Genomic DNA, 14,980 nt, shown 5'->3' on the forward strand with positions numbered 1-14,980 from the left:
GTTGTGCTTGCCACTAATAAACTTTGCACCTGTTTTTACAGTTTTTGCTTCCTTGAAATATTCTTGCTTTCAAATGGAGGCAACAGCCAGGGAAAATTTGCTTCCAGCCTCTAGCACTTGCTGGGCTGGTGGCTAGGACTCCTGGTTCTCATCCAGGCTCAGTTCAGTTCAGTCGCTCAGTCGTGTCCGACTCTTTTCAACTCCATGAACTGCAGCATGCCATGCCTCCCTGTCCATTACCAACTCCCTGAGTCCACCCAAACCCATGTCCATTGAGTCGGTGATGCCATCCAACCATCTCATCCTCTGTTGTCCCCTTCTCCTCCTCCCCTCAATCTTTCCCAGCATCACAGTCTTTTCAAATGAGTCAGCTCTTCACCTCAGGTGGCCAAAGTATTGGAGTTTCAGCTTCAACATCAGTCCTTCCAATGAGCACCCAGGACTGATCTCCTTTATGATGGACTTCTTGGATCTCCTTGCAGTCCAAGGGACTCTCAAGAGTCTTCTCCAACTCCACAGTTCAGAAGCATCAATTCTTCGGTGCTCAGCTTTCTTTATAGTCCAACTCTCACATCCATAAATGACCACTGGAAAAACCATAGCCTTGACTAGATGGACCTTTGTTGACAAAGTAACATCTCTGCTTTTTAATACGCTGTCTAAGTGGGTCATAACTTTCCTTCCAAGGAGTAAGCGTCTTTTAATTTCATGGCTGTAGTCATCATCTGCAGTGATTTTGGAGCCCAGAAAAATAAAGTCAGCCACTGTTTCCCCATCTATTTGCCATGAAGTGATGGGACCAGATGCCATGATCTTCGTTTTCTGAATGCTGAGCTTTAAGCCAGCTTTTTCACTCTCCTCTTTCACTTTCATCAAGAGGCTCTTTAGTTCTTCTTCACTTTCTGCCATAAGGGTGGTGTCATCTGCATATCTGAGGTTATTGATATTTTCCCCAGCAATCTTGATTCCAGCTTGTGCTTCCTCCAGCCCAGTATTTCTCATAATGTACTCTGCATAGAAGTTAAATAAGCAGGGTGACAATATACAGCCTTGACGGACTCCTTTTCCTATTTGGAACCAGTGTGTTGTTCCATGTCCAGTTCTAACTGTTGCTTCCTGACCTGCATACAGGTTTCTTAAGAGGCAGGTGAGGTGGTCTGGTGTTCCCATCTCTTTCAGAATTTTCCACAGTTTATTGTGATCCACACAGTCAAAGGCTTTGGCATAGTCAATAAAGCAGAAATAGATGTTTTTCTGGAACTCTCTTGCCTTTTCCATGATCCAGCGGATGTTGGCAATTTGATCTCTGGTTCCTCTGCCTTTCCTAAAACTAGCTTGAACATCTGAAAATTCATGGTTCACGTACTGCTGAAGCCTGGCTTGGAGAATTTTGAGCATTACTTTACTAGTGTATGAGATGAGTGCAATTGTGTGGTAGTTTGAGCATTCTTTGGCATTGCTGACAGAATGTGGTCCACTGGAGAAGGGAATGGCAAACCACTTCAGTATTCTTGCCTTGAGAACCCCATGAACAGTATGAAAAGGCAAAAAGATAGGATGCTGAAACATGAGCTCCCCAGGTCAGTAGGTGCTCAATATGCTACTGGAGATCAGTGGAGAAATAACTCCAGAAAGAAAGAAGGGATGGAGCCAAAGCAAAAATAACACCCATTTGTGGATGGGACTGGTGACAGAGCAAGGTCTGATGCTGTAAAAACCAATATTGCATAGGAACCTGGAATGTCAAGTCCATGAATCAAGGCAAATTGGAAGTGGTCAAACAGGAGATGGCAAGAGTGAACATCAACATTCTAGGAATCAGCGAACTAAAATGGACTGGAACCGGTGAATTTAACTCAGATGACCATTATATCTACTACTGTGGGCAGGAATCCCTTAGAAGAAATGGAGTAGCCACCATAGTTGACAAAAGAGTCCGAAATGCAGTACTTGGATGCAATCTCAAAAATGACAGAATGATCTCTGTTCGTTTCCCAGGCAAACCATTCAATATCATGGTGATCCAAGTCTATGCCCTGACCAGTAATGCTGAAGAAGCTGAAGTTGAACAGTTCTATGAATACCTACAAGACCTTCTAGAACTAACACCCAAAAAAGATGTCCTTTTCATTATAGGGGACTGGAATGCAAAAGTAGGAAGTCAAGAAACACCTGGAGTAACAGGCAAATTTGGCCTTGCAGTACAGAATGAAGCAGGGGAAAGGCTATTAGAGTTCTGCCAAGAGAACGCACTGGTCATAGCAAACACCCTCTCCCAACAACACAAGAGAAGACTCCACATATGGACATCACCAGATGGTCAACACCAAAATCAGATTGATTATATTCTTTGCAGCCAAAGATGGAGAAGCGCTATACAGTCAGCAAAAACAAGACTGAGAGCTGACTGTGGCTCAGATCATGAACTCCTTACTGCCAAATTCAGACTGAAATTGAAGAAAGTGGGGAAAACCACTAGATCCTTCAAGTATGACCTAAATCAAATCCCTCATCCAGGCTACCCAGGTTCAATTCCTGGTCAAGGAACTAAGCTCTTGCTCAGGCCACAGCTCATTACTGCCCCTCTGAGATCAGTGTTTCGGTATTGGAGTCCCAAGCTTGTCACACACCAGAGCAGCAGTGAGTAGTAGGTTGCAGTGTTCAATTATTTGCCCAATGTGGAATGCTTTGTGCCGAGAGACCGTTAATTTAATCTCAAGTTGTAGTTAGAGCAACTGACATTCAGAGAGGTCGGTGGCCTGCTCAGGTTTCACAATGAGTCAGGAGTCACAGACCAATCTCTGCCCACTCATTCATTCATTCACACAATTACTGAGCACCCATTAAGCGGCAGATGCTGCAGCGGGTCCTGGGGACAGGATGCTAACACAGACCAAGTCCCTGCAATCAAAGCATTCGAGATGGGCAATAAACAAGTAAGCAAAGCAATGATGGGTCCAGACAGAGGAGTCAAGGAGGGCCGCACAAAGGGGAGACAATGGCGCTGCCCCCTGGAGATGAAAAAGAGAAGAGCCCGTCATGGGAGGGACCGAGAGCGGGGCATTGCTGGCTAAAGGAATTGCGAGGACAGAGGCTGTGCTGCACGCTTGAGGAACAGAAAGCAGGCTGGGTAGCCGTGTGGGAAGTGATGCTGGGGGCGGGGCTGTGAATGAGGTCAAGAAGTGAGCAGCCAGCAGCTTACAGAGGGTCCTGGCTTAGGGGGGATGTGGTGTGAGACCAGTGAAAGGTCCAAGCAGTGTGAATTCTGGGAGAGACCCCTAGACTCTGAGATACCAGCACTTCCCTTCCTGAGTCCCCAGGGCCGCTCGGTGTTCCCTCTTCACTGTCTTGTTGCAGAACTGCAGTGGGGGGATGCCCATTCCTGTCACCCCTCCCACCCCCATGACAGTGGGATCTTGTCCGTCTTTGTAGACACACAGAAGTCCTCTACCTTGTAGAGCCCTGTCCTGCAGAGAAAAGCCAACCCCTGGCAGGTGGCCAGGCATGGCCTTTCTTGGTCACTCCGGTCCAGTTAGATCCTTCCTATGCAAGTCAGACACCCCTGCATGGCTGGTGGTTTCCAGAGAGCATCCCCTGCCCCAGAAGAGGAAGCAGTGGCTTCTACACACTCATTCCCCACGATTACTGGTTGCTGGGTGAGAGGCTCACAGTGCTGCAGAGAAGGGCTCAGAGTCTATCCTGGCATCCAGAGATCCCAGGCCTAGGACTGGACTACGATAGGAGAAGAGATGGAGTTCCAGCCTCGTTCTGTACAGAGCCTGCATCGCCATGACACACCAGGCATTCCCTGTGGCAGTGGATGGTGCGGCTGAGGGAGATACGGCCCCCGCACCCATGGGGCTCACCAGCTAGCACGCCAGAGGCATGCTATTCATGACCCAACTCCTGAGACCCTGCAGGTGTGGTTGCTCTCTGTATAACAGCGATGGCGCTGCAGAGCAGTTTATTTCAATAAACAAGGCCAGTAGGTGAACACGAGGGGGAAAGAAAAACACATTGGACCTCCTACCTCACACCACACACACAAAATCTGCTTGCTCTAAGGGTATTCAACAGCGCTAAATGAGAAAGGCGAACCAGAAATGTTTGTAGAATAACAAAAATTGCTCGTGTTTGTATATTACTTGCTAGCTACCAGCATTGTCCTAAGTGCTTTGTGCATCTTACGTCATCTTAAGCTTCACAGCTGTTGCAGAAATAACCATAAAGAACAATAAAGGAGCAATGTCCAAGGTCTGTTCAAATCCGTTGCTTGAACAATATCCAAGGTATGGCATTGAAAGAAAAGATTGATATGGTCGAACGCTTTAAAGTTGGCAACTTCTGTTTCTCAAGGGACCACATTATAGAGGGAACAAATGCAAACCATAGGATGGGAAATGATACTGAGACGCACATGTACCTAATCATCACGTAAAAAATATCAGGGAGGAAAATAATCCAATAAAAAAAATGAGACACGGACTTGAACAGGCCTTTCACCAAAGACAATAGAAGGATGGCAAATTAGCCAATGAAAAGATGCTCACACTCACCAGTCATTAAGGGAAATGCAACTTAAAACCATGATGAGATACCGCTGCAAACCCACTGGAACGGCTGGAAAAAAAAAAAAAAAACTGACCATACTAAATGTACATGAGGATGCGAAACTTCTAGAACATTCCTACACTGCTGGTGTGGCTGCAGAATGACACAACCACTCAGGAAAAGGGTTTGGTATAACTGAGTACAGCTGAAGCCATTTATACTCTGAGACCCAGTAACTTCAATTTAGATATACCTGCACTTGGATGAATGTGCAAGGATATTCCCAGTGGCACTGATCATGATGGCCCAAACCAGCAACCACCCAAATGTGCATCTATAGAAAAAAAAAAAAGGGTAAATACTGCGGTATTCAAATAATGTAGCAATATAGCAGGGAAAATGAAAAAAAACAAAAAAAAACTTTAGCTAAACACATACAGACTGATGAATCTCATCCATAGAAATGCTGAATGAAAGAAACAAGGCCTATAAACAGTATAAACCAAAGCTTATAAACAGTATGTGTGGTTCAGTTTTTAACTCAAAAAATTAGTAAAAGTTGTCTGAGCTTCTCTAGTGGCTTGGTGATAAAGAATCCGCCTGCCAGTGCAGGGGACGCAGGTTTGATCCCTGGCCTAGGAAGATCCCACATGCTGCAGAGCAACAAAGCCCGTGTGCCACAAACACTGAGCCTGTGCTCTGGAGCCTGGAAACCACAGCTACTGAAGCCTGTGCACCCTAGAGCCTGCGCTCTGCAACAGAGAAACCACGGCGATGAGAAGCCCGCGCAGCAGTGAAAACCAAGCACAGCTAATACATAAATAAAGTGAGTAAAATGAAACTTTATTGTCTGGGGATCTGTTAGTAGGTGATAAATTACAAAGAAAAGCAAGGAGCTTACCCCCATCAGAATCAGGACTGGGGAGGGGGAAGAAGAGACACATGCTGGACTTAGAGGGTGGGGGAGGTGCTGGCAAGCCTTTATTTTTTTTGTTTGGCCCCAGCCTCCTGCCCTCTGGCCACAGCACTGTGGCTATAAATCACACCACTGCCCAGAGGTTTGGCCTCCCTGGTACTTTGCATCAGCTGTGTGGGATGCATCTTCTGCTAGAGACAGGCACTCTGAATCTAACCCCCCACGCCCTTCATCTGGCCCTGCTCCGCATCCCACCAGCTCTCTGCTCCAAACCTCAGTTGCCTCATCTGTCCATGAAGCAGGATGGCTCCCACCATGCCTAGCTCATTAGGGTAGGATGTGCTGTGCTAAGTCGCTTCAGTTGTGTCTGACTCTGTGAGGCAACCCCATGGACTGCAGCCCACCAGGTTCTTCTGTCCGTGGGATTGTCCAGGCAAGAATACTGGAGTGGCTTGCCATTTCCTTCTCCACTAGGGTAGGATAATGAACATTAAAGAGCTTTTGTCCAAATGCTAGAGGTTGTCGAGGACCCTGAGGGTCTGCCAAGCTGCTGCAAGGCTGTGGGAACTGAGATGCAGGCCTGCCGCTACCTCCCAGATCCTGCCCAGAGGGGCAGCTCAGTCTATCAGCCGAGTTCATTACCTACCATCTCTCATCAGCCAATCAGCAGGGGCGACAGGGAGCGGGTCACACAGCCTATTTCCTGTTTTCATACGGGGAACTTAGCAGAGCGGCAGCCACTGACCTGCTCAGCCCGAGCTTGGAATGGAGAGCTAAAGGGGGCCGTGTGACACGTCTCCAGGACCCCTGGACACGCACAGGACCAGAGGCCTCAGGTCAGTGTCTGATCCCAAGCTCAGCGGGCCTCTACCCGCTTGTGACCCTGAGCCACTTCCTCCTGTGATCAGCCCTCGGTACCTCTGGGGGGGCAGGGTGGGAGGGAGTAGGGCTGGTGACAGATACACGGGGCTCCCCTCAGATATGAGGGGCTCCCCTTAGCATACTGGAGCAGCTCCTTGACCCTCCATCACCTCAATTCCTTTTGAAGTGCCAGGCGCCTCTGCACCCCTTCTTGAGCCTGGGGAATATGCCGCCACACCTGTGTTTCTCAAAAAGTGGTGTCAGGGAACCCTTGTCTCAGCACAGCCCTCGGATCTGGATCAAAATGCAGAATCCAGGGCGCACCCCAGAACCTATAGATGGGACTCTCTGACTTGGGAACAGGAAGTCTGCTTTTTTTACAAGCGTTTGACACCTCCACCCCCATCCCCACCCCCGAGGAAGTTGCGATTGTGATGGACGCTCACGTTCGTGAGTGTGCTCGTCCAAGGTCCAGGATCTGCTGCTTCCTGGGTCAGACCAGGGTGCTTTGCTCTGTTGGCCTCTCACCCCTGACGGGAAGCCCCCTGCAGGCCCTCAGAGAGGTAGCGTGGGCTCTGAAGGGGGCCCTGTGTGCCCATCAGCATCAGAAGACCGGCCTGGAGGGTGGTCCTTGGAGGGAGAGGAGATGCTCAGGGTACCTGGGAGGGAAGGAACAAGGAGATCGCTCCTGGGAGCTGCATGGCGGAGGGGCTGGGACTCTGCTGTCCGCTGGGCCACGGACAGGCCCCCAAGCCAAGAGTACCAACACTTGTCATATTTTATTGTAAAGTCTAGACATCTTTGCTCTGTGGGGTGGGGAGATGGGAGGGAAGGGCCCACAGAACCCCACATACAGCTGTCCCCCAAAGAGCTTTTGGAGTGACAGGACTGCTTTCCCCACTTCATAGATGAGGAAACTGAGGACTAGAGCCTCCGTGGATGCAGCCCTTGCCACTTTCCAGTCTCAGCCCATCCCATAAAAGGAAACCTCCAAGAGTTAGCTTTGGCTGCTGAATTTGATTTTTATTCTAAGCCTGTGTTTATGCTCAGCTTTCCCAGGTCTTTTGTGGAATGCCCTACCAAGGCCATCATTCCTGGGGTCTCACGGGGTCGCTGGGCAAACAGTGTTTCTGACATGGCACCAGCTGCCTAAACAAGACAGCAGAGCTAGATCAGGGACCACTGAGGCCAGTTCTCCTCGCCATCACCCATTTTACAGATGAGCTAACTGAGGCAGGTGCATAGGAGTGCCCACAGGAATCACTGAACCCCCCAGAGTCCTGGCTACCAAAAGTCCCTTAGATAAGACAGCATGTGGATCATCTGCTATCTTGCCTGGGCACCTACAAGAATATAGAGAACCTGTTCCTCGCCATCTATCATCTTGTCAGCAAGACAGGGTGGGTAGTCACAGCTCGCAGATTGGAAAACTGAGACTTAGAATTAAATAACTTGCCTACGGATCCACAGTTGGTCAAGACTCCTTAAGGGGAAAAAACTATAAGGTACTCAAGCACGTGCAGCCCTGGGTCACCCATGCCCTGCTCTGTGCTCCAGTTTCCTGTCTGTTTAGGGTGAGGCTGGATGGAGGGTTCTAGAGAGCTACCCACTGGACAACAGCACAGACCTCCCTGGAGAACGCCCGAGGGTTAAGGGACATTGAGCGTGTTAAGGGATCCAAGCGTATTAAGAAGGAGATGAGGCCACTTGCACCCTTCTGTTTGGAATTTCTGTGCCTAAGTGGTACCCCAGCTACTCCATCTGAGCCGGTGTTTTAATTGTCCCCTTTTCTAATTTGTCTCAAACATTTTAAATTGTATTCCAATTTACACATTAATTCAGAGTCATTTATTTCTCAAATATTTCCCAGAGCATCTATCACATGTCAGACACTAAGAGAGACCATTATTCGGTGCCTGGGACCTGCACAGCCCTGAGCTAAAGCTTTGCATGGTGTGCCCGACTTAGCCCTCACACCAGCCTCAGGAAGCTTATTATGCCCCTTTCATAGGTAGCTGAGGCCCAGAAATGTTAAATAGCTTCCAGGCACCAGCTCATCTTGCTCACTTACCTGGGTCCCAAACCAGGTAAGCATAGTTATACATAAACTAAACCCCAGGACTCCCGCCGCCCACCCTCCCCTAAGTACCAGGGAGAGGATTCTGACGGCAGGCCCACCTGCGTTGGTGTCCTGCCCATCATTTACCAGCTCTTGATCCTGGCAACTCTTAAGTCTCAGTTCCTTAGTCATAACATGGAGATGAGAAACTCCCACCACGCACAGAATCAGATGAAGTGAGAGAGTGGGTACTGAATGCAGGGTGTGACGCCTGCATGTCACGAGCATGAGGCTTTGCTGGTTGGGCACACTCACTAACTACATGACCTCAGACTAAACCTCAGTTTCCTCATCTGTTACTGAAGTCATGACAAGATTATCTTGTGTTGCGTTAGTCGCTCAGCCGTGTCCGACTCTTGGCGACCCTATAGACTGTAGCCCACTAGGCTCCTCTGTCCATGGGATTCTCCAGGCAAGAATATTGGAGTAGGTAGTCATCTCCTTCTCCCGGAGATCTTCCCAGGGATCGAACCTGGGTCCCCTGCATGACAGGCAGATTCTTTACCGTCAGAGCCACTAGGGAAGCTCTGTGACAGATTATTGTGGGTATTAAATCAAATAGTGGATGTGAAGAACCTGCGTGTGTATGAAGTAGCTATAACAAGTTGTTAGTAAATGTTTGCTTAAAGAGAGAGAGAGAGAGAAGGGAAGGATATATGCCAGTCTCCCTGTTTTGGACACAGATTTCATTTGCACATGTAACATAATATGGAGTACTGGCACATTTTTCTGGACAAGCCAGTGTCTTTCTCTTGATTTGTCATCAAAGCCATTACCTTTGCTTGAAATCACGTCATTTAAAATTCAGAGTAACTTGATAGTATAAGGACCCTAACAATAAGAGAAGGTTCTGCTCAGCCTTGGACTGATCAGTCCAGGAAAGGGCCTGACCTAGGTTTAGCACATGTCAGTTGGTCAAAGGGCTAGGTGGGCAGTGGAGGGCTCAGAAGTGACACCCCAATACCCACAAGGACACTCAACATGAGTGGGTACTCACTGTTTTCTCTTGTTTTCCCGGCAGCCTTGGAGCATGGCAAGTCACAAGCATCCTGGGAACCCTGGGTGGACAGGACCCATATCCCAGGACGTGGCAGGTACCACGCCGAAAGCATCAGCCCCCCGCCCAGACCTCCCATGTCCAGGACCTGAGGACCACTTAGGTGAGCTTGAAGACTGGGGCTTGGTGGAGGGCATAGACATTTGAAGACATTTGAAATACAAATGTGGATACTTCAGTGGAGGCTACAAGAAACAGGGAAGCTCACTTAACTTGGGTTATCACAAAGTACACACTGCGACAAGGATTTGGTGCAAGCGGTTTATCCAGGAGGTTGGCAGGGGAGTGGGGAGGTGAGGAAGGGTTATAGGAAACCAGTACATGGTGCAGATGAAAAGGTGACCACTGTGGTTGACTCCCAACGGGGGTCATCGGGGAGACCGTATGGAGTACACCTCAGAGCTGTCCCACCCGGAGGCAAGGAGGCCAGGCTGCTGTCCACTGGCCCCATCCTTCATCTGCAACGGATGCTCCACAACACACTGCAATGGCCGGAAGAAGCCCTCAGGGGGAAGTCCTAAGTGCTTCCAATAGAAGCCAGTGAGTTCCTGACTAGTGAGTACCAAGGGGGCGTGGCCGGGCACTGACAGTATCTGCTATAGCGCCACCTCCTGGAGGAAACGTCTGCCATATTCATGCAACCCTTCAGGACATGCCCAGTGAACGCCCGCCCTATGCAGGCACGAGGGAAACAGGATCAGTCAAACACCTCGCTGGCCTTCAAGTTTAGTAAGGAAACAGATCTGTAGAAAACAATTTAAGATGCCCAGAAAAAGGCTACACGGACAAGGTGGGAGGCTCTTATTCTAACAGCAAAGGGCCACTGAAGCAATATGTGGGCTGGGTCTTGAAAGACACAGTTTGGAAAAGGGCTCCCGGGACACGTGCCCCCTTGAAATAAAATGCACAGTGACTTGTGCTTTTAAGGGGGAAGAAGGATCCCGGTCTTTCCCAAGAGTCTCAGGATGGCCCAGGACTCAAGACTCACCGTTATTTCCCAGGCAGGGAAAGAGGATGGCATTGGCGGCAGAAGAACTGGCATGTGCAAGGAAAAGCAGGGAGTGTGGGAAATGAGACAAGAGAGGAGGGAGGGGTCAGCTAAGCGGAGCCTGGAGCCAGGCAGCCTCGCAGCTCCCTGTGCCATCTGCTGGGGTGCATTCAGCAGGCTGGCGAGGACCACAGCGTCAGCCAGGGCTGTGGGGAGGATGGAAACCAACCAGCCACATCCCTGCTGGATGTGGAGCATGGGGTCTCATGACGGCTGGAAGTAGACGATAGACCACAAACACACTGCGTTTCCCAACAAGAAGCCACTTGGGAGGATGGGCCATTCCAGGTTGTCCGTGGTAGGATGAATTCAGGCGGATTGGGTGCAGGAGGCTGGCTGATGCCAGACTTGGGATGAGGGAGGGGGATACTCCCGGCGCATCTGGACTCCCTCTGCTCATCCCAGACAGACCCAATCTCCTCCCCCAGTCCTTGCCCCTAACGAGCACCAACCTGTACTAGTCCTTAAGTGCTTGTGCTTCCAGAGGCCCAGGGCAGCCCGAGCTCCAACTCCAGTATGACCACGCGGGAGCTGCAGGAATACTGGCGGGCCCAGAAATGTTGCTGGAAGCACGTCAAACTGCTCTTCGAGATCGCCTCCGCCCGCATCGAGGAGAGGAAAGTCTCCAAGTTTGTGGTAAGCAGAGACCAGAGAACGATGGCTCGCCTTCACGGCCTCCTTCCTGGCATTGGGAAAGGCTGGTGGGGCCTCAGTCTCCCAGACCGTGAAATGGATCGACACACTTTAACTCACAGAGCTCTTCAGGCAAAAACCAGTCCAACAGTGAGATTTCCCACTCAGCACTGTCGAGGTCCCGTATCCTGAGAAGCAAATGGCCCAGTTTAATCCCATGTTACCTGCTATTATCATCTGCGTCCCTTCTTCATTGATTTTGAGATCCTTGTATAATTTTTCTTATTATGTACCTAGTTTTCTTTTCTGTAAAGTGGATCACTTTCTAAAATGAATAAATTTATTTCCAAGGGAGATACCTTACATGGAAAACCAGCATAAGAAAAGGTCAATATTAAAGTAAATAGAAAGAAAGCTCAGGGCTGTCATTAACTTTTAGCTGGTTACCATGGTTAGTGGAAAGCTAGGCTTGAGGCTGATTTCTTTGTTAAAGGGCTTCCTTGGTGGCTCAGATGGTAAAGAATCTGCTTGTAAGGCAGGAGACCTGGGTTTGATCCCTGGGTTGGGAAGATCCCCTGGAGGAGAGCATGGCAACCCACTCCAGTATTCTGGCCTGGAGAGTTCCATGGACAGAGGTGCCTGGTGGACTACACTCATGGGGTCGCAAAGAATCAGACACGACTGAGTGACTAAACAACTTTTCACTTTCTCTGTTAAAATGGAATCTCAGCGTGTGTCAGACAAGAAGTCAGTGACAATGGGAGAGCCACACAAACCTTTCTTTGCCCCCCCCAGTCCCCGCAAGGGGCTGGAGCAATAATAATAGCTGATGCGGTGCTGACTGCACATCATGGCTTCAGCGCATCAACTCATTTAATCCTCGCCCAGTGAGGCAGGCCAGGTGCCCATCCTCATTTCATGGATGGGAAAACTGAGGCTCAGAGAGGTTCAAGCACCCACTTGAAACCACACAGCTAGCCTGTGGTGGGCTGGAATCATTACCCAAGCAGTCTGTGCCTTCATTGGCATCCTCTTGAAAGAGAAAAGAATAGTTTCCTTACTATATAATAGCACTACCTAACGATCACCCATTTCCAGGGTGATCTATATAATATCACTGCCAGTGTATTACCTAAAACCATCTCCGAGGAGTTCCACACTTGGAAAACACCAATGGTATTCATCCAAGCTTCCCAGTTCAGTTTTGACCTTGTAACACCAAGGAGCCTCGCTGCGCCTGGCGAGTTCCTGCGTGGACTTTCTACCCCAGGATGCCTTCCCCCGCCCCCTCTGTCGCTTGTTCCTTTGGTATTCTCGGGTTGACTTCTTGTCATTCATGATTCGCTTTCACTGGCTCAGCCAATTTAAAAGGGAATCGCAGATAAGATCACCCGTTTCCAGGGCCGGCTTTCGGGCCATCGTCTTTCTTTCACTTCCCGGGCTCTCCTCGGCCACTGCAAACCCGCGGTGAGGCTGTTGTCAAAGGCGTGCTCCCTCCCTCTCTCCGCAGGTGTACCAGATCGTGGTCATCCAGACCGGGAGCTTTGACAGCAATAAAGCCGTCCTGGAACGGCGGTACTCCGACTTCGAGACGCTCCAGAAGAAACTCCTCAAGACTTTCCGGGAAGAGATCGAAGACGTGGTCTTCCCTAAGAAGCACCTGATAGGGAACTTCACGGAGGAGATGATCTCCGAACGCAAGCTGGCCCTCAAGGAGTACCTCAGCCTGCTCTACGCCATCCGCTGCGTGCGCCGCTCGCGCGAGTTCATCGATTTCCTCACGCGGCCCGAGCTCAAGGAGGCCTTCGGCTGTCTGCGCGCCGGCCAGTACACCAAGGCCCTGGACATCCTGATGCGCGTGGTGCCGCTGCAGGAGAAGCTCACGGCGCACTGCCCCGCGCTGCTGGTGCCCGTCCTGTGCGCCGTGCTGGTGTGTCACCGCGACCTGGACAGGCCCGCCGAGGCCTTCGCGGTCGGGGAGCGGGCCCTGCAGTGCCTGCAAGCCCGCGAGGGCCACCGCTACTACGCCCCGCTGCTGGACGCCATGGCCCGCCTGGCCTACCTGCTGGGCAAGGACTTCGTATCCCTGCAGAAGAGGCTGGAGGAGAGCCAGCTCCGGAAGCCCGCCCTCCGGGGCTTCACCCTGAAGGAACTGACGGTCCAGGAGTACCTGTCCTGAGCCGCCTGCTGGGGAAGCTGGAGAAGGGGGCTCGCCATTGCTCAGGGGCTCATTGGGGTTGGTTTTGAGCCGGTCGAGCCACTTTGGGCTCTAGCTTGGGGCCATGAGTTTAACAGGCCCCTCTTCTGCTTCTGTGTACCCCCCACCCCCGGTCTGCTGTGTTGAACGAGATGCTCCCTGGTGTCCTTGAAAGCCTCTGCGTGTGTCCTGTGTCCTCTTGATGCCAGGCCCATCTGGCCCATCTGGCCCCATCCAGGCCCATCTCAAAACCAAAAACCCAGCTGCAGAAACACTGGAGAGTCATATCTGCCTTGCTGGGGGGTTTCTCTAGGCCACTCGAGGACAGGTTTAGGCTGCCCATCACAGACAAAGCTTAATCCGTTTCCTCACAGACCTCTCTCTTTAGGTGTCCAGACTATCTGCTCTTTCCTCCTCCCTCCTTGACCTGGCTTGCAAATATTCCCACCTACTATCCCAAGTGTTCTAGCTCTTCTCTCAGGTTTCGGCCCAATTCAACAAAACAAAAGGTCAGCTACTGCTCCTCAAGGCTTTGTCCCCAGGATGGGCTGTATGTCAACAATTGAAAGGCTGGAGGGTCCTGGTCTAGAACCAGCAATCACTACCTTAGAGTGGGTTTTTCATTTGTAAGGCAGCTGTCCTTTGAATGGCCTTTCTGGATTATGTAGAAATAGCCCTGCAGGGAAGTGGGACTCTGGGTAGAAGAGATTGAATGCTCAACACTTCCCCATTTGAGAGACAATGGATTGGGGTCCCCAAATGAAGTGGATTCCAGACCAATAACTGGGTTCAGCACAGGGCCAGGAATTAGTGATACAAGCTGGTTTGGATCTTGTATGTCTATCAGATTAGTAGTCCCTGAAGACTTAAACCATGTAACTGAGCTTATCAGGGTATACTAAAGAGGCTGTAACTTGGGAATCTTAGTGTGGGGCACCACACTGGCCTGAGCCAAGATCTGGCTCAGCCAAGAACCCACATTCACTGAGCTGCACTGAAGGTGTTCAACAGCGACACCATGTGGCGACACCTGGAGTGGCCCAACCAGGCTCCTTCCTGGAGGTTAGATACAGACTGACACAGATAAAGGAAATATCTGTGTATTTTCATAGATTCAAATATCTCAATTTACTCCAGGAGAAAGCTATTTTAAGTGGGAGAGATTGGATGTCTTGGAAATCTTGACATGTGGAAAGTTAAAGTGTAAATGGAAAAATAAAAAGAGCTGCAATTCTTTTGTAATGGTAAAAAAGATTATACAGATTTTACAAGTTCTTCATCAAATATAAAATGCTATCAACTGTCAGACACAACAAATATTCACTAAGAAAGAAAAAAATGTCCAATATGGGGAGTTTATTAGGAGTTTCCAACAAAAAGCTGGGCGAGCAAAGAGTTAGCTCCCAATGAAACGGTCCACGTGGAATAAACCTGCTTCATAGAAAGGAACATTGAAGCGTGAATCAAATATTGCATTGAGAGTCAGTGGGGAATCTAGAATTTGAACAGCAAACTGGTACTCACCCAGGTGCAGAATCTAAATACACACAACGTGGTCCCAAATCCTCAAGCAAGGAAGTCATGGTAAAGAGCTTCAA

General features: G+C 49.9%; 1 protein-coding gene across 1 annotated transcript; it reads left to right on the forward strand.

Annotated features, from left to right (window-relative positions):
- SNX20 (sorting nexin 20) lies at positions 6,185-14,634 on the forward strand. Its single transcript, XM_005691967.3, has 4 exons — positions 6,185-6,303; positions 9,469-9,607; positions 11,037-11,188; positions 12,696-14,634. Exons 2-4 carry the CDS (start codon positions 9,478-9,480, stop codon positions 13,362-13,364), a joined length of 951 nt encoding a protein of 316 aa, XP_005692024.1. The 5' UTR covers positions 6,185-6,303; positions 9,469-9,477; the 3' UTR covers positions 13,365-14,634.

The sequence above is a fragment of the Capra hircus genome, chromosome 18 (assembly GCF_001704415.2).
Source record: "Capra hircus breed San Clemente chromosome 18, ASM170441v1, whole genome shotgun sequence".
In the NCBI taxonomy this organism is placed as follows: domain Eukaryota; kingdom Metazoa; phylum Chordata; class Mammalia; order Artiodactyla; family Bovidae; genus Capra; species Capra hircus.